The 21,485-nt window shown below is 37.5% G+C and overlaps 2 protein-coding genes and 1 pseudogene across 6 annotated transcripts; 1 reads left to right on the top strand and 2 right to left on the bottom strand.

The window, feature by feature from the left end:
• The first annotated feature begins 5,298 nt into the window (after positions 1-5,298).
• LOC127375258 (uncharacterized) lies at positions 5,299-9,724 on the top strand. 4 transcript variants are annotated; one of them, XM_051421269.1, is made up of 6 exons: positions 5,299-5,426; positions 5,581-5,922; positions 6,025-6,372; positions 8,209-8,322; positions 8,425-8,489; positions 9,306-9,724. In XM_051421269.1, exons 1-6 carry the CDS (start codon positions 5,384-5,386, stop codon positions 9,429-9,431), a joined length of 1,038 nt encoding a protein of 345 aa, XP_051277229.1. In that variant the 5' UTR covers positions 5,299-5,383; the 3' UTR covers positions 9,432-9,724. The 4 variants fall into 4 exon arrangements, with proteins under 4 accessions (XP_051277229.1, XP_051277231.1, XP_051277230.1 ...); XM_051421271.1 differs by having other exon boundaries at positions 8,209-8,326; XM_051421270.1 differs by having other exon boundaries at positions 8,425-8,481; positions 9,306-9,446.
• On the bottom strand, positions 9,720-11,828 carry LOC127375266 (uncharacterized; annotated as a pseudogene).
• Positions 11,829-14,115: 2,287 nt separating this feature from the next.
• On the bottom strand, positions 14,116-16,306 carry LOC127375259 (uncharacterized). Of its 2 annotated transcripts, none has more exons than XM_051421273.1 (6): positions 16,236-16,306; positions 15,752-16,078; positions 15,115-15,471; positions 14,885-15,010; positions 14,554-14,603; positions 14,116-14,464 (listed from the first exon to the last, which is right to left on the bottom strand). In XM_051421273.1, the coding sequence occupies exons 1-6, from the start codon at positions 16,276-16,278 to the stop codon at positions 14,342-14,344; spliced, it is 1,026 nt and encodes a 341-aa protein (XP_051277233.1). In that variant the 5' UTR covers positions 16,279-16,306; the 3' UTR covers positions 14,116-14,341. The 2 variants fall into 2 exon arrangements, with proteins under 2 accessions (XP_051277233.1, XP_051277236.1); XM_051421276.1 differs by having other exon boundaries at positions 14,554-14,597.
• Between the last annotated feature and the right edge of the window lie 5,179 nt (positions 16,307-21,485).

Genomic DNA, 21,485 nt, shown 5'->3' with positions numbered 1-21,485 from the left:
ATTTAACATATCGTACAATGTGATTTTATTATATATATATTTTTTTACAGAAAGGCTCTGGGACATTACTGCAGACTTCAGGAATTTAAAAGCATATTGCTTCACCAGGTGGCACCAGAGCATTTGTTACAGATATGGTGTTCAGATATGTCAGGCCTACAGATCTGCACAACTGCTATTGTTCATGTATATTTTTTTAGTAGCAGTGTTATGGTTGTATTGTTACTTAAACTCAGGAAAGCAAACTAAAGTAAAAAGTAAAAGTAAAAAAAGTGACTTCAAACAACATGAATTACTGTAGTATTGATAATGAAACTAATGACAAACGAGTTCGTGTTTAGTTTGGAAAGAAACAAGCTCGGGGGAATCGGTGGCACGACACATACTAAGACATTGTTGATGTGAGTTTGGCTCGTACTTTCTGCTGCATCACATCCACTCACTGTTCGACTTCCTGTCTCTTTGTACTCTATGCTTAAAAGAAATAAAGAATACCGTAACAGAATCTCATACCTGGTGTTTACTGATCTGCAGTTTTTACTCATGTAATGTAGCAGTTTATATGAAGTGAGATACTTTCCCACAAACAGTGGCAAACAATTACACATGGAAAATTCAGCAGCAGTGTGGATGTGTGGTAAGAGAGAGGTGTCAATCCGCAGGGGCTCTCTTCTTACACTTTTTAAAGCCCTTTTCAATGAGGGTTAGTAAGCTTGCAGGAATAGACACAAACACACACCCAGCCACCTACACACATTGGGCAGTGATACCACTGTTATATGCTGAGTGTTTCCATTGCAGTAGTTGGGGGATGTGGTTTTCTTCTTCTTAAGTTGTTGAGAGAGGAGAAAGTGATGCACAGTCCCTGGTCCGGCTTACATCTTTGTGACAGGCGTATACTGCTGATCCTCTGCTAACACGCCCTTTTCTCAGACCTGAAGGTTCACTTTTACTCAACCGTCCTATTTTTGTCTCCAAAAAGGACTCCTACAAACTTCACTGATTTTGTAGGTTATATGTTATAATATAATTTAACTATATATAGTAATTATACTTCTACTTCTTTGTAGAATTACTTGTATTGAGCTTGCAGTGATAATGAAGAAGATAAAGAAATAGTTTGTGAAACAGCAGAAAAAGCACAGGTGTAACCAACAACATTAAAGTTTTCTCAATTCCCTTAAGTGTCTTAGTAAGCCATGTCAGTGAGTGAACATACACAATATCAGAGGAACTGGATTAATTGGATTCGAATGCAGCCATTTTAATCCCACCTGTACTTTTCCTGCTTTGACAAGTCAAAATGTCCGCCATGAAAAGGGTCTATTCAATGAGAAGATTTACTCTCATCTGTCTCATGTCTGTACTGTAAATATGGAGCTAAAACTAGCATCTGGTTAGCTTAGCACAATGACCGGAAACAGATGGAAACAGCTAGACTGGAAAAGTAGGCTACGTGAACTTTCAAACAGGACCTGATAATGAAAGGATTGGTATTTTCTTGCTTTTATGACAAACTGGATTAAAGACTGTATGTCTATTATATTGACTAGTAAGTCACAGTTGTCATGATCCAACGTTCAGTTAAACCCAATGTCTCGTTTGATTGGTTTTGAGGTTGTGTTTTTAGTGCCCCATGCCCACCTCTGGTGAAACCAGCCAATATTCAGTCAGGTTGGTATTGGTGGTCTTATCCCCTTTCTTACCTGATCAACCGCACACGAGACAAACATCGGGTGGTCTGCAAACCTGATGCTGAGTTAGAATATCGTTCACCAGTTAAGCCCACAGTGACTTTGATCTTGTACAATTTACAAAATGTATCATGAAAAACATGGTTAAAAAGAGTTTCTTTCAAAAATAACAACCAAGACACTTCTTTATGAAAATACATGTTTTTTATTCTTCTATGGCACATCATAAAAGACAATTGTATTTATCACTGTTATAAATAAATATTCCTACAAAAATCCAAATTAAAAAATTTAAAAAAACAACCAAAGATGTACATTTATTGACAACATCTACTATTTAAAAACAATTGTGGTTGCATGAGCTTGAGTGGTTAATAATAGATGTTTTAGACATTGGTTGAACTAAACTGGAAGACACACATCCAGGAAGACAGTACTGAAATGATCAGGTTAACTGTCTTTGCTAAATTTAGCCTGCGGAGGCTTCTTGTACCCTAGCTACATATCCTGTTGATGTATAAACTCATGCACATTCTGAGTAAACATGCTTGGCGGTCTGTCAAAAGCAGAGAAATGGCCAGCCACAGTCTTCATCTCACAGCTCAGTTGCTGCATGTGGCTTTGCTTGTTGTTTCACAGGAATTAACATGCAAAATACCACAGTGGCGCGAAACAAAAAATGTAAAGACCTTATTTTTGGGTGGTTACATATGAATGTCTATTGTTAGCAACGGTAAACTGAAACTGTTTCCAAGGGGCTTTTGTTTCCATACAAATTAATGCTCTACAGTACAGTATTCTATTGTACCTATAGGATGCCACTAATCTCTCCTGTGCAATAAGAATTAATCAGTCACATTTGCTTATTTACGTAATTACTAATTATTGGTATCCAATCCATGCCAATCAGCACTGTGTATACACAATACATAATGTGTAATTTGAAATTACAGATTAGAGTTAAAACTTTAATCTTGCACTCTTATATGCATTCATCCTCCTCTGTAGATCAAAGAAAGTTAGTTATTCTTCCTAAATTCATTATTACAGGATAGTTAGTGATCATGTACATAGAAAATCTCAGTTTAATCATGAAAAATCAGTGGTAGTTGTATTTTCAAAGCAAAGACAACTTGAAATAGGTTACTTCAGCCTAGCTCTATTTATGTAACAGGGAGGCAGAGTCTCACCTCTCTCTTCGTTCCTTTGACGAGAAGATGACATATTTACTCTGAAGTGGTTAAGCCCACCAGAAGACGTGGGAACAATGAGCTTTTATCATCAAAATACAACGTTGGCTAACTGATGCGCTTTTAGGCGTGAGAAAAAACATATATCATAGGTCTTCGTGTTCATTTTACTCTCGATATTCAGAAAGAAAGCCCCAACAGAAACCTAACTTTATTTACTGTCCTCTTGGGGAATGTAATTTGTCCTACAAGGACAGTCATTTTAGTAACTATTATTATTAGGATATTACCAAATTCCACCAAATTCACAACCTCACGTTGTGTCAATCATTAATAATAGATACAACCTCACTGAAGCCACCAGCACAGTGGCAAGCTGACATGCTCGCAATGACAACGCTAACATGCTGATGTTTAGTTCACCATCTTTGTTTAGCATGTTAGCATAAAACACAAAGTACAACTCAAGCGGATGGGTATCTCATTAGTATAAAACAGGTACTGGAGAAAGTGTGCATTATTTTATTGCGACCTGATGTCAGGGAATTAAAATATAATTACAATTCCCTCTGAGGCCAGAAACAGATTTCATGGCAATCCATCCAGTAGTTGAGATATTTTCATTTAAAGCGCTAGAGGAAAAGTCTGGGGATCGACATTAGGATTCATCCTCTGGGAACCATGAATGACTGTACTACATTTCTGGTCAAGCCATCCATACTTTATGATATTTCACTAAGTGAAAATATTGACATGATGGCGGCACTATAAGAAAAGGTTTCATCCTGTTGGAACCATGAATATCTGTCAATCAGAGGAGTGTCAGTCGTCACACTTTTCATTAGATATTCGCAGAAAAACAAAGACACTAGACACATGGTTTCATGTGGTGGAAGGAGAGGAGCGAGTTTGAGTTACACATCATCCATCGTCTGCGAGTATTTGTTTTTTTTCAAGTTCCATGTTCAAATGAATTCACTTAATGTTCAGTCTCCTTGCTGGAGATCTTTCAGGTTCATTACTACTTTTTCCATTATCGTTTAACAGGCGGCTGTTAAAATTAATTTAATATCATAAATGGTCAACCAGCCGACTGTAAGCTTTAACTAACGAGTGCTAGTCGAAAATCTTCATTCAGGGCAGCCCTAATCTGTCCAATAGTTATCTAATAATTTATTACAGGAACATTTTCTACCAGTGTTTTTGAATATAGTTTCAAATGCTATCCTGACACTATCAACTAAATATATTGAGATTTTTAGCAACAGTATGTGTATGTGTAAAAGGATCGGTTTGTCTTGCATGGTCTGAAACTATGGACGATGGGACCTGTATGTAGGCTATGATGGTTTACAAAATATATGGTACAGATTCTAAAAGCTTCAACAGTATCACCAAGCTGTGTTCCACATTTCTACATGAAGCTGCATGAAGAATGCATCTGTAGCAGCCACTTGGGGGACAATCTGTGCACTTGTGGCCTTTTCTCAACCACCATTTGTCACCTCTCAGAGACCTGTGTGAGAACTTGTGGCTTCATCTGTTGGTGACCTTTAATCTTAATGATTGTCTTGAGGGATTTAGTATCAAATCATTGACAAAATCAATGTAGACTGCTTTTGGTTGAAGTGAAGAAGTATTAATTTACAAAGTTTAGCAATATGACACAGTTATTACAAGTAAAAGTCTGCATCAAAATTAAGAATGTTATGAAGTAATAAGTATAACCAAGAAAAGGCTGTATAAAAGCCCCTTATGTTATACAGTGGATCATTATTATTGATGCATTTACAGGTAAACAGTACTAAATGATGATTGATTGAGCTCAATTTATTTTAACTGCTTTACATTTTTTTGGGGTTTATTCTATCAGTGCACCATCATTTAGAAACTGATGAAATGTTTTGTATGTGAAACATTAAACTGAAAAGATAAATGTAGTGGAGTAGAGGTATAATTAAGTAACTCAAAATTACACTTAAGAACAGTACTTGACACTAGCTTTTACTTTACTTCTCTCATAACGCTGCATTGTCCACTGGGGCAGCTAAAAGTTCAGAGGCTGTCTCAACTCTCTATCACATCGCATTTGACATAAAACTATTTGGACCCACTCAAACACCACGTGTCAACCACATTACTGTTCACCACTGAGTTAGGTCTAAGATGTATTCAAGTCACCACTTTACGGGCATAAAGAAAACATAGTTTTAAAGTACAATACAAATATATACATATACAAATGTATATATGTGTAATTGTATAAGTGTATATAATCATATGTAATTCATTAACTAATCTTTTCGTGAAAAACAACAAACTGTAGAGCTTAAACTTCAAAAATGGGTCAATGATTTGGAAAATTTAGCAGGAAGTGCCTTTTCTTTGTTTCAGCCAATCAGTATGATTTCTACTTTGTAAACCTTGATCAACTTGTGACAAAATCTTCCATTTGAGTGGGAAGACATCAGTTGTGCAAGAGAAGGGCGCTGTACCACAATGATCGGAAGACTGGCTGCTTTGATTCTTCTCTGTACAATGTGTAAGTGCACTACTTTAAAACGAGTACTACTGTAAAATATCGTTTGTGTGAAAAGAGAGCAAAGACATACTGGTTCATGTGACATTGTGAGTTCACTTTTTGTTACTCTTGTCCTGTTGTTTGGTAACTGATATTTTTTTATCTTTTATTTCAGCTCAAACCATAGACCTTCCTCCCCAGATGCCTTTGACTGTGGCTGAACTTGGTGATAATTTGAATCTGACATGTTCAATCTCTGGAAGTGAAGCAGCCGGGTTGATTTACTGGTATAAAGTGAAGTTTGGATATATGATCCAAACTGTTGCAGGAGGAACTACTTACTCAGTGTCACTTGAAGGACAATTTGTCAACCCAAGATTTTCAATCACACCAGGGGTGGATTTATATTTTCTTAACATTAAAAATGTTAGCAAAGAAGATGAAGCAACATACATCTGTCAAGTAGGATCAGCATACAAAATGAGATTTATGAATGGCACATTATTGGCTGTGAATGGTAAAGTATGATAATTTCATTCTCTTTATTTGTCATGCTCGCATCAATAACCAAACAATCCATTAGATAATTCCTGTTTTTTTTTTTTTGTGAACCACACAGAACATAAAAACCATCAGAAATCTTTGATCGTGAAGCAACATCCAGAGAGAGCATTAGTCCAGCCGGAAGACTCAGTGACTCTCCAGTGTTCACTTCTCCCCAAGAACAAAGAAAACAGAGTCCAGTGTCCAGGTGAACACAATGTGTACTGGTTCAGAGCTGGATCAGGACAATCTCATCCAGACGTTATTTACACTCACAGGAACAGCAGTGATGAACAAGAGGAAAGAAGCTGTGTCTATAGTCTGTCCAAAACCATAAGAAACTCCTCTGATACTGGGACTTACTACTGTGCTGTGGTCTCATGTGGAGAGATCCTGTTTGGTGAAGGAACTACAGTGGAAACAAGTACGTTTTAAAGTCTCGATTATTATTCTGTTGCTTTACAGGTACAGTGTTGATAACAGGAAAGAAAAAAACATTATTATGTGTATTTTCAGGACTTTTATCTTTGCCTCTTTTCTTGGAAATACTAAGGTCATAGTTTTACCTCTTCAGGCCTGTAAAAATTATTCAAATTGGATCTGCTTGAAGTGCCCACAGTTGCAAATACTGTGTGTAACCTTTGATGAGGAGCGGTAAGTTGTCTTTGTGTTTCAAAGGGTCACAAGCCACAAAGGTTAGGAACCACTGAAGTAGTTTACAACATTTACAAGCTATATGAGGTGGACTTCTAATGTAAACCTATGCAGTGCATCTGTAGTGAAGTCCTTTTACGGGTAGGGTTTGACTGCCTCCACTGCACTTCCTTTCTTTGTTCTTTCTGTGCGTGTGTTTTCTCTCCATTTCCTGTGGTGCTTTCTGTCCCACCGAGGCCCCTCTCTCTCTGCTGTTCATGTTCTCTTGTGCAATCTATGTGATCATTTTAGTTGTGACTGTGCCAGTGAGACATTGATAACAGGAGCAGCTATAATGCAATACAATCCAACAGAAAAATGCCACAAACTACAACAAAAAAATGGCCATAGCATTAAATCAACAAGTTTTGACAGATCCTTGGTGAAACCTGATAAGCGTTGCAAAGGTCCTCAGTATTAGATTGCCGATTGTAAAAGTATTGCTGTTTTGAGTCCAGCCCTGTGCTGGTTATCGTTCCTTTAAAAAACAAAATGGTGGAAAATAGGAGTAACATACAGATTAATACAAAAACATGATTCTTATTATTGATTTAATGAAAACATACCTATGAATATTATATTCCATTTATACAATAGATCCTCCTAAATGTTACACACTGGACCTTTAAAACTACACAGACCAACCACATTTATAGAAAACCACATCATCTAAACAGAAAGGAAAAATGCACAACACTACAAGTCTACAGCCATGCTAGCAGCTCTGTGACTTTGTACTTAGATACAATGATGCTTTGATCTAACTGCATGCTAACATTTGTTAGTTAGCACCAAACAGAAAGTGCAGCTGAGGCTGATGGGAATTGGTTTTGCAGATATTTGTTCAAAAAACAAAACTTGGCACAAAGAACAATTTTGACCTGATGATGACAGTATATAAAACTTAACTGGATCAGCAAATAATTCATCCTGAGGGTAACATGGATATATGTACCAAAAGCCATGGCAATCCATCCAATAGTAACTGAGACATTTTACTCAAAACCAAAAATGGCAGTCTTTGATGATCACCAAATGTATCAATGTATGGACCTTATTTATACAGTGCTTTTCTATCTCAGTGGATAAAGTGCTTTACAACTTTTGCCTCCTCCTGACGCAAAAACTGCCATTCCAGGCACGCAGATGACCAGCTCCACCTCTTGAGCCTTCCCATTTAAAGTTCCCAGATACATTGTTTGGGAATGTACAAACTTTTATGTCAATCCATGCAATGGTTGTTGAGATGTTTCAGTCTTGACTGAACAGCAGACTGACATCGCATCTATAGAGCCATGCCACCCACGCATGCATCACGCTGTAGAACGATTGGTTGCAGCCCAAAACAGGGTTTTGCCTTCAGCTTTGTCTGTTAAAAAATATCTGGTAAGGCAAAGAAGTCATCATATGTAAAAGACAAAAATAGGTACAGTTAAATGAGTACCAATTGTATGAAACTTAAGAGTTCACTGTCAGTTTTGTAGCTGTGGAAAACTGTTACTAATCATGTAACGCACTGTAGTAATAGTTTATTGTCTCTTTGGGATTTATGTATTTTTCATTCCAGGACAAGAAGTGTCATTTCTCATTGTGCTTGGGACACTGCTGGCCTGCTGTGTGATTGTGATTGTTGCTCTAATTGTCTCCAGAAATAAAAAAACAGTCTGTGAACATTGCAAAGGTAGGTGCGTGAGAGTGTACTATTCAATACATTAACCAAGTCAGGTGCCAACACTGATATTTTTAAAATATTAATTAATTAATTGCCTTGCTTCATTAATAGGAGGAGTAGCTGCTTACAATCACGCTGAACGTGACAGATCATCTGAGGATCAATCAAGTAATGTGGTAAATATAATTTCAAAGTATTATCTAATGCATGACTAGTATTAAATAATAATACATGGTTATTCCATTAATCCAACAAGTCCTCCAGATTAAATGACAAAATACGTTGTTTGTCTTTGCCCTCCAGAACGAGACATACATTTTCTGATCTCATATCAACAGGACAACATCACAGTTGACTTACAAATGACTCTATTTTCTAATCTTAAACAGTTGTGGTTAAGGTTTGATTAGGTTTTTCCCACTAAAACAGCTGGCCTGAGCTCGTAAAACATCACAGTTGGGGTAAAGTACTTCGTTAAGGTTAGGGGATCTTTGTCAACTTAGTTACACAAGCACTTTGGTTAAGGTTAGGGAAAAGACTGTGGTTTCTGTTAGATGTTAATGACCATGTTATCTTTCATACCGCAATTCTGTGCACTACTTCTGCATTAAACCAGACTGCAACCTTTCTCACAACATAACCAAGTTCCGTGAGTGAACATAATTTCTAGGAGACAGAGTTGCCTCTCCGTTCTGCATCATTGTGGGCGGAAATGCTGCAGCAATGACAGAGGAAACAAACCTTAAACTGCACTTGAATTGACAGCTTTGTGAATCTGCTCACAGGAGGCTGAGTGTGGGAGGAGTTGGCCGTTCATGAAAGCCTTGTTCTGTTTTTACCCTTACATAGCTCTAGACTAACTGCTTAAAAAGTGGTTCCGGGGTCAAAAAATTGGCTACCGTAGCTTATATTGTTGAATGTCAAAGCAATCCTATATTACTTGGTTGTGTATTACAGTTCTAATATTTAACAATCACAAATATAATTTCCAGGATAGTGGAGCACTGGAAGTGAACTACGTAGTGCTGGATTTCCCCTCAAGAAAGAGAGAGAGATGGCTGAATACCAGTGATTTATCACATGACTGCATTTACTCTGGCATGGGAGACTTTCAATGAAGGACCATCCCCATGAAGAATGAACATCTAATATGTACAGATAATTTTCATGAAAGGAGCTGACAGATTTTTTCAGGAATGTTATGTTATAGCAATATCGGAAAGAAAGGATTTAGACAGCACTTTTTGTTTTATGATATATATATATATTGAACCAAGATTAAATATGTTATTAACTTTTATTATTGTTTTATTATTATTAGTGTGTCAAACCGATCTTGAATAATAACTCAAATCTGAATATGAATGTAAGAAATGTGTATATTCCCATTAAAGAGAGAATCCATGTTCTAGGTTCTGTGTGTTTATTGTGAAATTAACAAATAAAATAAAAAACATCACATCAAATACTCAGCATTATATCACATTATATGTGACGTGAGAGTACACACTGTCCTCAGCAGTCTCGCTCTTCTTTCTTCCTCTCGTTGAGAAATTCAATGCCTCGACGTAGTTAAATTTGTCGTATGCTTCAGTCTGTGGAGAGAACAACATATACATATAAATATATATGGATCCTTTTATAAGCACTTTAATGGAATAACAAGAATATTATCACTTACTGTATCATGTACTGGTTGGCACAAGCTGTCATGTCCTGCCTCTAAAGTATCATTTTCCATTCCTAAAGATTAGTGACATCATGACAATAAATATATATTAGATAAATGTTATAATGTTGTATAATGAGTATAATGTTACAAAATAGAAATCATTCTCATATTCTAATAAAATATATTTAAAAGCTGGGTTTAAGGAAGTACACAAAGGAACAACAACCACTGTATGCTGCTTCTGTTGTTTATCGGTTCATTAACAATATGCAAAATTATCATTATTAAAATAATTCTACTCAGAAAATCTGTATTGTAAATATTTGTCCAATCTTGTACAATGCATAAATAAATCTAATAGGCCTAAGTGTGATGAAAACAATGTTTTCATCGTAGCAGGAGAATTTTTTAATTTTTGCAACAATCTTCCTTGTTTACAACACTTACCTTTATACTGTTCATGTACATTTTGGTTGCAGATGAGGACGACATTTCCAACAACAGAAATGGCCAAGCAGATGCTTAATATCACCACTGTAATAAATGCCGAATGTGTTGTTTTCACTAGAAATCAAACAAGAGACTTATTAATCATAATGTTACATGTTCAACATGTTATGAATATCATTAACAGTATTTAACACAGATACATACCGATTTCCAAATAATATCTCTCCACATGTGGCCACAGCACAGTAATAAGTTCCAGCATCAGAGGAGGCGACGTTCTTAGTGAAGCGATAAACACAGCTTTTCTCAGTCAGATCTCTTGTCACATTTATCGTGTCTATTTCCATCAGTGTAAATGATATTTGGATGAGATTGATCTGATCCAGCTCTGAACCAGAACACACTGTGATCTCCTGGACATGTTTTATTGTCAGAGTCAGAGAGGACTGAACACTGGAGAGTCACAGAGTCTTCTGGACCGACTGGATCAGATACTGTTGGCCACTGAACAACAGTATAGTTTGATGTCCTCTTTTGATGAGTGTTTCCTGTGTAGTACAAAACTGTTAAAAGGATGGGATATCCAAACACATTTGGAAAACAGACGAATTTGAGCATATCTCAAATGTGAACTAAAGGAAAAACAGAAAGACACTTATGGTTTTAACTAGATATTTTTATATTCAGTGCATGGTCTCCACTTTTAAAAGTGTATGATTATTTTTTTATTAGACAACACAGCTGGTGGTCATTCAATCAGTGGGTGACATTTTGCAATTTTTCAAAACAGACGTATGATACTGTTCTGCAACTGTTCTACAAAACTTATAAAAATAGATGACATGATTACCTTTTAGTAACAAATATGTCCCGCTCCAGTCAGGTTTTGAAACCCACTCCAAGCTTTGACAGTGATACATTCCCTCATCTTCTTGGACTGTCCTCACAATGGTTAGGTTGCTAAATTTGTTATCATTACTCATCTTCAATCTTGAATCAGAAAACTCTGGTGCATACGCAGGTGGTGAAGATTTCTCCATTGTCCCAATTAATTTCATAGCATCCCCAGCACTCTGCTTGTACCAGTAGAGTTTTATACGGCTGATCTGAATATTGGGCAAAGGGCATGTGAAGGTCACAGGTTCACCAAGCTGAACTGTGATCACTGGAATCAGCGTATCTGAATGAAATTAACACACAAAGCATGAAATAACAGTGCATGATGTGAAAAAGTTACAATGCATTTTTTCCAGTTGGCATGCAGATTCTTAAATTAAATAAATAAATAAGCACTTACATCCTTGATGAAGAACAAGCAATAAAACACACAACAGGATCATCTTGACATTGTCTCTTGTTAGGAAACTTGTCGGTATTTGGGTGAGTGAAGGAGGTGACGGGCTTGTGATGAACAGAAATGTATCTCATTGGTTGTAATACATAATAGGTTCACAAGTGCACTTCCTGTGACGTGTATCATCTGAGTCTTTGTGAAGCACATTATTTTTTTTTGTTCACTCTTCACCTTTGTCGCGCTTGCCTTTCTCTGCATGTTTTTTTTATCTTTTATCTTTTCATCTTATGAATGCATGCATATGCATGGACAGAAATGTCTGAAACAAGGGTGGATATTGCATGTCATTACTGGGGGAGAAAATAATCCAAAGAAGTTCTTCTTGATCTTGATCTCCTACTGTGTTGTTTTCCTCCCTCTTCTCCTTCTGTGCAGTCCAGGTTCATACAGAGAAATAGTTTGGAGTAAAACAACTGTTCGGATATAATTACCTTTGGACATAGTCAGGCTTGCTGTTTCCCTCTGTTTACAGTCCTTATGCTATAGTAACCAGGGTTTGACTGCAGATTGATATTGAGCTGACAGATATAAGAGTGGTATCGAATAAGCGTCCGAGAGTGAGCTGAAGTCACTGATGTAATAGCAGTAGTAGTAATAGTTGAGTATGACAATGAGCAATGACAGACAGGGATAATTTCATCACCAAAAACTATAGTGCTAAAGAAGCGGTAACAAAGCAGCTGGGACAAACTACAAAAACATGCAACTAACTCACTGACATATAAAAGGGTAAGCTAATGTAATGCTGTGGATATAACTTTTTGTTTGTGAAAACTTTTCTTCACCTGCATTTAAAAATAAGTCCTGCTTTGTAAAATAACTGTCTAAATAAATCACTTATCTTCCAAAGAAGAAATTAAATTAACAAAATTTAGAATAGGATCCAAAGTTTTGTTAAAGTTATTGGAACAGTTTTGCTCTTTCCAATGAAGTAAAAAAAAAAATGCCTGCGGGCTACAAGAGAGGCAAAAGCAATAATATTTCTCTCCTTTAGTGTGAAGCAGGTAAAATCTTTAGGGACATTTGGAACAAGAAACCAGGTCTTCCACAGCAAGCTGCAATTTCTCATTCATCTGGGTACTGGTCTCCAGCCTAGATTTAAGTGTTGCAACTTCATGCTCCAGACTAGTAATTCAGTCCAAGTGGGCACTGAGATTCCGGAAACAGTGGCAGTGTAGGAAGTTGGTGATATTTTGGAGAGAGGCTTGAATTGGAAACAGGGGGGTGTTCGAGGATGTAGTAAGTTCACCTGTTATAGCTTTGTGTAGTTTCTCAAGTCCACCGACTAACATACCGAGTGTTAGCAGCTGGATGCCACTTACTTTCACACAGTGCAGTGTCAGTTGTAGTTGCCACGAGTGCCGTGGGATTTTTTTATTTTGGCTCTGATTGAGTTGCAGTGGAACTTCTTATGACCAATTGGTTTGACAAATAAAAAAGAATTAATTCAAAACAAAGTTTTATTTTATCAGGGAGCAAATGCAATGCCTCCGATCGCTCTATAGTCACAACCGGAAGTCCTGAATAATTATGTTTTTAAAGGCTGTGGATGTAACTTTAACACTACTTTTAATCTTTGTGTTATTATCTGAACGAATAAGTAAGTTCCAGGATTAATGTGGGAAGTCAAATATCTTAATCTTCTCCTCTAAAGCTAAGCTCTGACAATGAAGAATGTTTTAATGAGTGGATATAGACCATTATACAACAAAGTTGGTGACAGCTGTAGCCTCAAAATGCTTAAAAGCCATCAAAATTTCAAATGCATGATAAAAATGGGATGAAAACTAAAGAGTAGAATGGCTTGTTGACGGGCACGGAGGAATATAACGGTCAATGGGGACTCTCAACTACTAATGGTATAACTTCATCACTCAGTAGCTCAGTCACAGACTTTCATGTGTAATGAACTGCCCCAAAGCTTTGCTCCACTGCAGCCAAAAATATGGGGAGGCGGGACTAAAGTGTGCAGGAAACAAGCTGCGAGTCGAGTAAAGGAACAGTCTGCTGTGAGATACAGACAGAACTGCCAGATACCCTCTTTCAGCTTCTGTCTAGTGTTCTTACGCCAACCAAACAAATCTAACACCTTATTAATACAATAAGAGGAAGTCTGAAGGCTACTCCCTGAGGAAAAATTTAGTTATTATACAGGTCTCACAGCATACAAACAACGTCGTAATTGTCAATTCTCATATGCTGTAAATTTAATATATATAAAATGAATAAGAGGTGCACGTGTATGAAAGAAAGAAAGCAAAACAGCTGTTCATCAAATAAGATAACAACTAACAAGGTTTAACTTTAAGCAAAGCAGACAAAAAAAAACCAATGAAAACAGTTTTATTTTGAATAAAACAAATGAAATAGGGTTACACAACCACACAGGATGAAATGGTCAACATAGTGGAACAATAAGAGCAATTTTATATACATACTTGCAAATAGGCACTTGTGAATGTATGCTTATGCTCAGCAAAGATAAGAGAGGGGCACTTATTACATTTATTCAGTGGTCAATCCAACCGAAAGGTTTGCATTGACACAGACTATCAGCATTTAACTTGAGAATATACACTTTCTTCAGTCTTTAACTCTATATTCTTCCCTCCTCTTGTAGCTTTCCTTCCAGTGAAATGCAACGCAGCATAGTTCAGATCAACTCCGTCTAGAGTCTGTGCACAACATAAAAGGATCACTGTAGAGTCATGCTGGGAATTATGTTAATTAAATAACACGTATCATCACTTTAAAAATCACATACCGTTTGGCTTGAGTTGTCGTGCCTTACTTGTGAAGAGGTGCCTTCTACTCAACAATGGATGAAAAAAGGAATATTATGTACTAACCTGGCTTTTTGATAAAGATCCTCAACTGAGTCAACAAGTTTTAATTGACAAAATATCACAAATAGCATAAAATGGATTTCTCTAGTTACTGACATTGTGTACATTTAATGAGGAACACGTAATAACCAGCAAAATTGTGTTAATGAGGACTAAACACCATTGATGCTACACTATTTTATTGACAATTCACTTCCTACATTATGTGAACTGAGAATTAAAATTTTTGATTCAGTCAACGGCACTTACCTTTAAGTGGTTTACATATTGGTGTTGGAGTTCGGTAACAGATGAAAACGATATTTCCAACAACAGAAATGACCAAGCAGACTATTGTTATCACCAGCAGAATAAATTCAGAACTTGCTGTTTGCTCTAGACAACACAGAAAAAATCAATAATGATGTTATTAACATGTTGTGAATATAATTTTCAGTATTTAACACAGATCATTTTCAGTATTTAACACAGATACATACCAATTTCAACTTTAGTTCCATTTCCAAATAATATCTCTCCACATGTGGCCACAGCACAGTAATAAGTTCCAGCATCAGAGGAGCTGATGTTCTTAGTGAAGCGATAAACACAGCTTTTCTGAGTGTTGGATCTCTTTTCACATTCATCGTGTCTATTTCCATCAGTGTAGATGATATTTGGATGAGATTGATCTGATCCAGCTCTGAACCAGAACACACTGTGATCTCCTGGACATGTTTTATTGTCAGAGTCAGAGAGGACTGAACACTGGAGAGTCATCGAGTCTTCTGGATGGACTGGATCAGATACTGTCGGCCACTGAACAACAGTATAGTTTGATGTCTTCAGAGTGTTTCCTGAGTATTTTAAGAAGTCAAATGTAACATAAGCATAACATACAGTGGTATGACATGATACTGTGCAAAAATAATAAGAAACAATTATTCCATAATTAGAATTATATCCTGAGTGAAATGTCCACACTGACAAAACTGAGCAATATATTTCACATAACATTTAAAATGGAGGTTTTACGTTTTACGTTTTGCAGTATTGTATATTGAATTTGGAAATCATCTAAAAAAATACTTTAAGTGGTTAAAGTGATTACAAAACAGGGAAAAAATAAATAATTACCTGTTATTGACAAATAGGTCCCACTCCAAGTAATCTTTGCGTAATCCACAAGTGCACAGTGATACATTCCCTCGTCTTCTTGAATTGTCCTCAAAATGGTCAGCTTGCTGATATTCTTATGAATGTTTAGATCAAGTCTAGAGGCAGAAAACTCTGGTCCATACACAGGGTTTATGCCTTTCCGCTGTACTAGGATTAATTTTAAACTATCTCCAACACTCTGCTTGTACCAGTGAAACTGTCTTGGGTTCGACTCATAATCAGGTAAAACACATGTGAAGGTTGCAGGTTCACCAAGTTGTGCTGTGGTCACTGGAATCAGGGTATCTAGAATAAATTAAAATGTACAAGACATTAAACAAAACAAAAAAATTGTGTAGAAACAACGCAAAAAATATACAGTATTCACATGAACCACCATTTATCAAGATTGTGTGAATATACTTAAATGAGAAAATATTAGACATTATTATATATCACTTACGTCCCTGATGAAAGAGAAGCATTGTAACACAGATCACGATCATCTTAACATTGTCTCTTGTCAGGAGACTTCTTGGTTATTGTGTGAGTGAAGGTAGTGACGTCCTGATATGTCAGAACATCAGATGCATCTGATTGGTTATCAGAGAAAAAAAAACTATCAAAGTGCATTTCCTGTCACACAGTTTAGGTCCTGGTCTATGTGAAGTGTATTACCTCCCACTCTCATCCATTCACTGAACTATTTGATTCATAAAGATTCAAGTTTTTAAGAATTTAAATATCAGATAAACTGATAAACTGTAATATTCTGTATGGTAGTGGTTCCCAACCTGGGGGTTGGGACACCCTCTAGGGGTCACCAAAGCTTGCTGGGGGGTTGCGAGGCCGTCTTGATTTTAAGGGTTGTGAGAAAACCTTTTTACAAAAAACTAAACAAACAGTAGTCCAACATCTCTGCATTTCATTCAGGTATCTGCAGAAAACTAAATAAAATTATTTTTAAGTTTAAGATTTTAAAGGCACACTATGCAAGATTTTTACCTTAATATAACAGCTTCGAAGTCATTCTGATGGTAAACAAACTCGTAGTACAGCGAATCATCCTGATAGCAAAGCAGGAGAGGGACGCTGCTGGCAGAACCAGCAATGCAAGTCTGAAAGGTGGCGCCCCACCAAATCTCAAGTTCAATAACCGCATATCATTGAATTATGTGCAGAAAACTAATTATTACTATTATTTTTAAGTTTAGAAGATTTTATTGAAGATGAAAGCTTTAGAGATCTGAACACAATATACAGTGGGTACGGAAAGTATTCAGACCCCTTTAAAATTTTCACTCTTTGTTTCATTGCAGCCATTTGCTAAAATCAAAAAAGTTCATTTTATTTCTCATTAATGTACACTCAGCACCCCATCTTGACAGAAAAAAACAGAAATGTAGAAATTTTTGCAAATTTATTAAAAAAGAAAAACTGAAATATCACATGGTCTTAAGTATTCAGACCCTTTGCTGTGACACTCATATTTAACTCACATGCTGTCCATTTCTTCTGATCCTCCTTGAGATGGTTCTGCTCCTTCATTGGAGTCTAGCTGTGTTTAATTAAACTGATTGGACTTGATTAGGAAAGGCACATACCTGTCTATATAAGACCTTACAGCTCACAGTGCATATCAGAGCATCATGAGGTCGAAGGAACTGCCCAAGGAGCTCAGAGACAGAATTGTGGCAAGGCACAGATCTGGCCAAGGTTACAAAAGAATTTCTGCAGCACTCAAGGTTCCTAAGAGCACAGTGGCCTCCATAATCCTTAAATGGAAGAAGTTTGGGACGACCAGAACTCTTCCTAGACCTGGCCGTCCAGCCAAACTGAGCAATCGTGGGAGAAGAGCCTTGGTGAGAGAGGTAAAGAAGAACCCAAAGATCACTGTGGCTGAGCTCCAGAGATGCAGTAGGGAGATGGGAGAAAGTTCCACAAAGTCAACTATCACTGCAGCCCTGCACCAGTCGGGGCTTTATGACAGAGTGGCCCGACGGAAGCCTCTCCTCAGTGCAAGACATATGAAAGCCCACATAGAGTTTGCCAAAAAACACATGAAGGACTCCCAGACTATGAGAAATAAGATTGTCTGGTCTGATGAGACCAAGATTGAACTTTTTGGCGTTAATTCTAAGCGGTATGTGTGGAGGAAACCAGGCACTGCTCATCACCTGCCCAATACAATCCCAACAGTGAAACATGGTGGTGGCAGCATCATGCCATGGGGGTGTTTTTCAGCTGCAGGGACAGGACAACTGGTTGCAATTGAAGGAAAGATGAATGTGGCCAAGTACAGAGATATCCTGGAAGAAAACCTCTTCCAGAGTGCTCAGGACCTCAGACTGGGCCGAAGGTTCACCTTCCAACAAGACAATAACCCTAAGCACACAGCTAAAATAACAAAGGAGTGGCTTCGGGAACAACTGTGACCATTCTTGACTGGCCCAGCCAGAGCCCTGACCTAAACCCAATTGAGCATCTCTGGAGAGACCTGAAAATGGCTGTCCACCAACGTTCACCATCCAACCTGACAGAACTGGAGAGGATCTGCAAGGAAGAATGGCAGAGGATCCCCAAATCCAGGTGTGAAAAACTTGTTGCATCATTCCCAAGAAGACTCATGGCTGTAGTAGCTCAAAAGGGTGCTTCTACTCAATACTGAGCAAAGGGTCTGAATACTTATGACCATGTGATATTTCAGTTTTTCTTTTCTAATAAATTTGCAAAGATTTCTACATTTCTGTTTTTTTCTGTCAAGATGGGGTGCTGAGTGTACATTAATGAGAAATAAAATGAACTTTTTTGATTTTAGCAAATGGCTGCAATGAAACAAAGAGTGAAAAATTTAAAGGGGTCTGAATACTTTCCGTACCCACTGTATATACTATATTCACAGAGCCTTCACTCTCTGCTAAATAGCCTCGTCCTGCATTGGAAAAGTAAAAAAACACAAAGAGCTAATAGAACAATGACAAGAAAAAAAAAAGAAAAAAAGAAGCCTATTAAGTATTTGTAGATATAATTTGTAAACAGACGTTCCTAAAAATTTCAGGACTCATCTCTGATAATATTCACAGGAAATCTGCTCAAAATTCATCCAAATATTTCATTTAAACAAACGTTTTGCAGTTATTGTGTTCACTATTTAGGTTCATTATACAGTTTATCAATTCATCTCTTCTGTTATTGTTAAGTATTGAATATAATATAGATATCCATAAAATATGTCACTTAGTCAGGGGCTGTCAGTTCATTCAACGATAGAAAAATAAGTTGCAGAGTGCATTCTGACTTCTGGGAGGCAGGGGCGGACTAGGACAATAATTCAGGCCGGGAATTTGATACCATCCCAGGCCACCACCACCCGATTAACACAGGCTGCACATTTAACAGTGTAGTAGTAGATGAAATAAAATAGGTTACACCATCATCCACCTAAACCTGAGACCAATCCTATTTCCAGGTACCAGACTAGTTATAAATTTGACTACTGTGTCAACCATAGTATCATACCATGAGTGAGAGGTACACAGGTGGCGCACTGCAGATGTGTAGGTTTACTCTCTGTAACATTAAACAAGGAAACTTCAAACACACACAGAAAGAAATTAAAACTATGATACAACACAGTTTTTTTACTCACAGTGAGTAAAAAAAAAAGAGAAAAAGTTTAGAACGTTCACTCACTCATGTAAAAAAAAAGTAATCAATTCTCACCACTAGTACACCAGCAGGCAGCGCAGTTGTCACTGCTCTCTGCCATCCTATAAATGATATCCTCTTTGTCCATTTCCATCCGAATCTCTTTCTCTGTTGCCATCAAAATAAATGCTTCAAGGTTTTCTCGACTGAGGGAGGTTCTTAGGCAGTACTTCACCAACTTCAGGGTGGAGAAGGTCCTCTCACAGGCAACCTGAGTGATGGATAGTGTGAGGAGGAACTTGTAGCCTAAACAAATTATATGATATGCATTGGTGAGCAGATTGTATTGTGAAAGAAGTACATAACAGCATATTGGGCAATTTTTACAAGTGGCACGTCCATCAATTTCCAGCAGGCATTTGTTGAGCTCTCTCATGGCAGTGTCTAGAAGGCCTTTCTCCCTGATTTCCGGGAAAAGTTTTGGATCCATGCAAGACACATCTGTACACAGCACTGCATTTGCTGCATAATGGCAGTGAATACTTTCAACTACAGTATCCAGAATCACATTATACATACATTGGGAATGACTCTTTGACTTGTCTGATTTGGAATCCTTGGAGTCAGGGCGGGCAAAATAATCAAATGGATTTTCATGGCTTTCGCTGTCCTTGTCTTTCCCTGTATCTCTCTCTTTCTCACTCAGTACATCTAGTTGCTCTGCAGAATGAAACTAACCCTTTAAATAATCTATACTTGTAAAGTTAATTGTATACTGATCATCATAAGTGAAGCACAAGTTATTCTAAAAGCATAGGCTGCATGTTTGGTTTGTACTTAAATTGTACCTGAAGGTTCCTGCTCTGACTCTTCACTGCTGCTGTCCACCACTGCCATGACAGCAGGAGCTCTTGCAGCACTAGTGCTGCTGACCGTGCTGACACTGCTCCCTTCTCCACCTTTGTAAAGAATAATCCAAAAGCCACCCATAATTTCCCAGCTATTCAAATTCACTAATTGACATTTTTTATATGCATTGGCTTTTTTAAATTATTTTTTTTATATCTGTATTTATTTATTTCACGTAAAATGCTGCTACAAGGGAATTTCCCCGTTGTGGGATTAATAAACTAATACAACAATAAATGTTTATATAACAACAAATTCTTAATTTGGTGGGCGCAACTTGGTGTGTTTGTGTCTGCCTGCAGTGCTGTGACAGAGAGCCTCAGAAATAGAGAGGAGGGGGTGTGTTTGTGCCCAAAGTTGCTGCTCAGTATTTTTTTTTTTTTAAATCAAGCGCAACCCAAACCGAGCCTTTGGTCCCGACCGTGGGCAAGTTCGGCGGCCAGGCCACCGGGAAATGTCCCAGTGCTCCCGATGGCCAGTCCGCCACTGCTGGGAGGTAACTTACTTCACTACTGCTAGAAGGAGGTTGAGTATTTTCATATTGGCATTTCCCTGCCTGACGGAGTTCTGTCCACTGTATTAACTATACAAGATAATTTGTGGGCTGTTCTTGTGGTATCATTTGAATATAATCTAGTGTAGTCTCCTACTCCGGCTGTAACATCCACACACAATATATTGGTAACATGTAAATTCTTAAAACTTTTAAAAAAGTTTTAAGCTGTTTTTTCCACCTTTATTGAAACATTATTGAATTACATCTGGCTGGATTTCATTTTAAAGGGCTAATCCAAATTGTTCAAATTGACTGGAGCAGGAGATTTTGACTATGGCAACTGCTGTGCATTCACATGCTGCGGCCAGTATATTAGCTCCTTGAAATCTCTCTGTTTTTGTTTTAATCTGTTTTTGGCTTCAGTGCTGACAGAAAATAGCCTACAGTAATCAGAAAAGGAAGCATGAGGTTTGGATTGCAGAGCAGCGGACCTTGAGATGATCCACCTGGCCAGATCAGCCAGACCAGCTTACCACAGCAGATGCTGTGGTTGCCCCCAGAAGAGAGGAGGATAGCATGGATAGGAGCCATGCTGAACCAGCTTGAACTTAAGACAACTCCTGGTCTGGTTTGGATGAAATGGGACTCAGGCAGGCCAAA

Source organism: Dicentrarchus labrax, unplaced genomic scaffold (assembly GCF_905237075.1).
Source record: "Dicentrarchus labrax unplaced genomic scaffold, dlabrax2021, whole genome shotgun sequence".
In the NCBI taxonomy this organism is placed as follows: domain Eukaryota; kingdom Metazoa; phylum Chordata; class Actinopteri; family Moronidae; genus Dicentrarchus; species Dicentrarchus labrax.
Note: the sequence above shows the minus strand (reverse complement) of the source record. Positions and strands in the feature narration are given on the sequence as shown.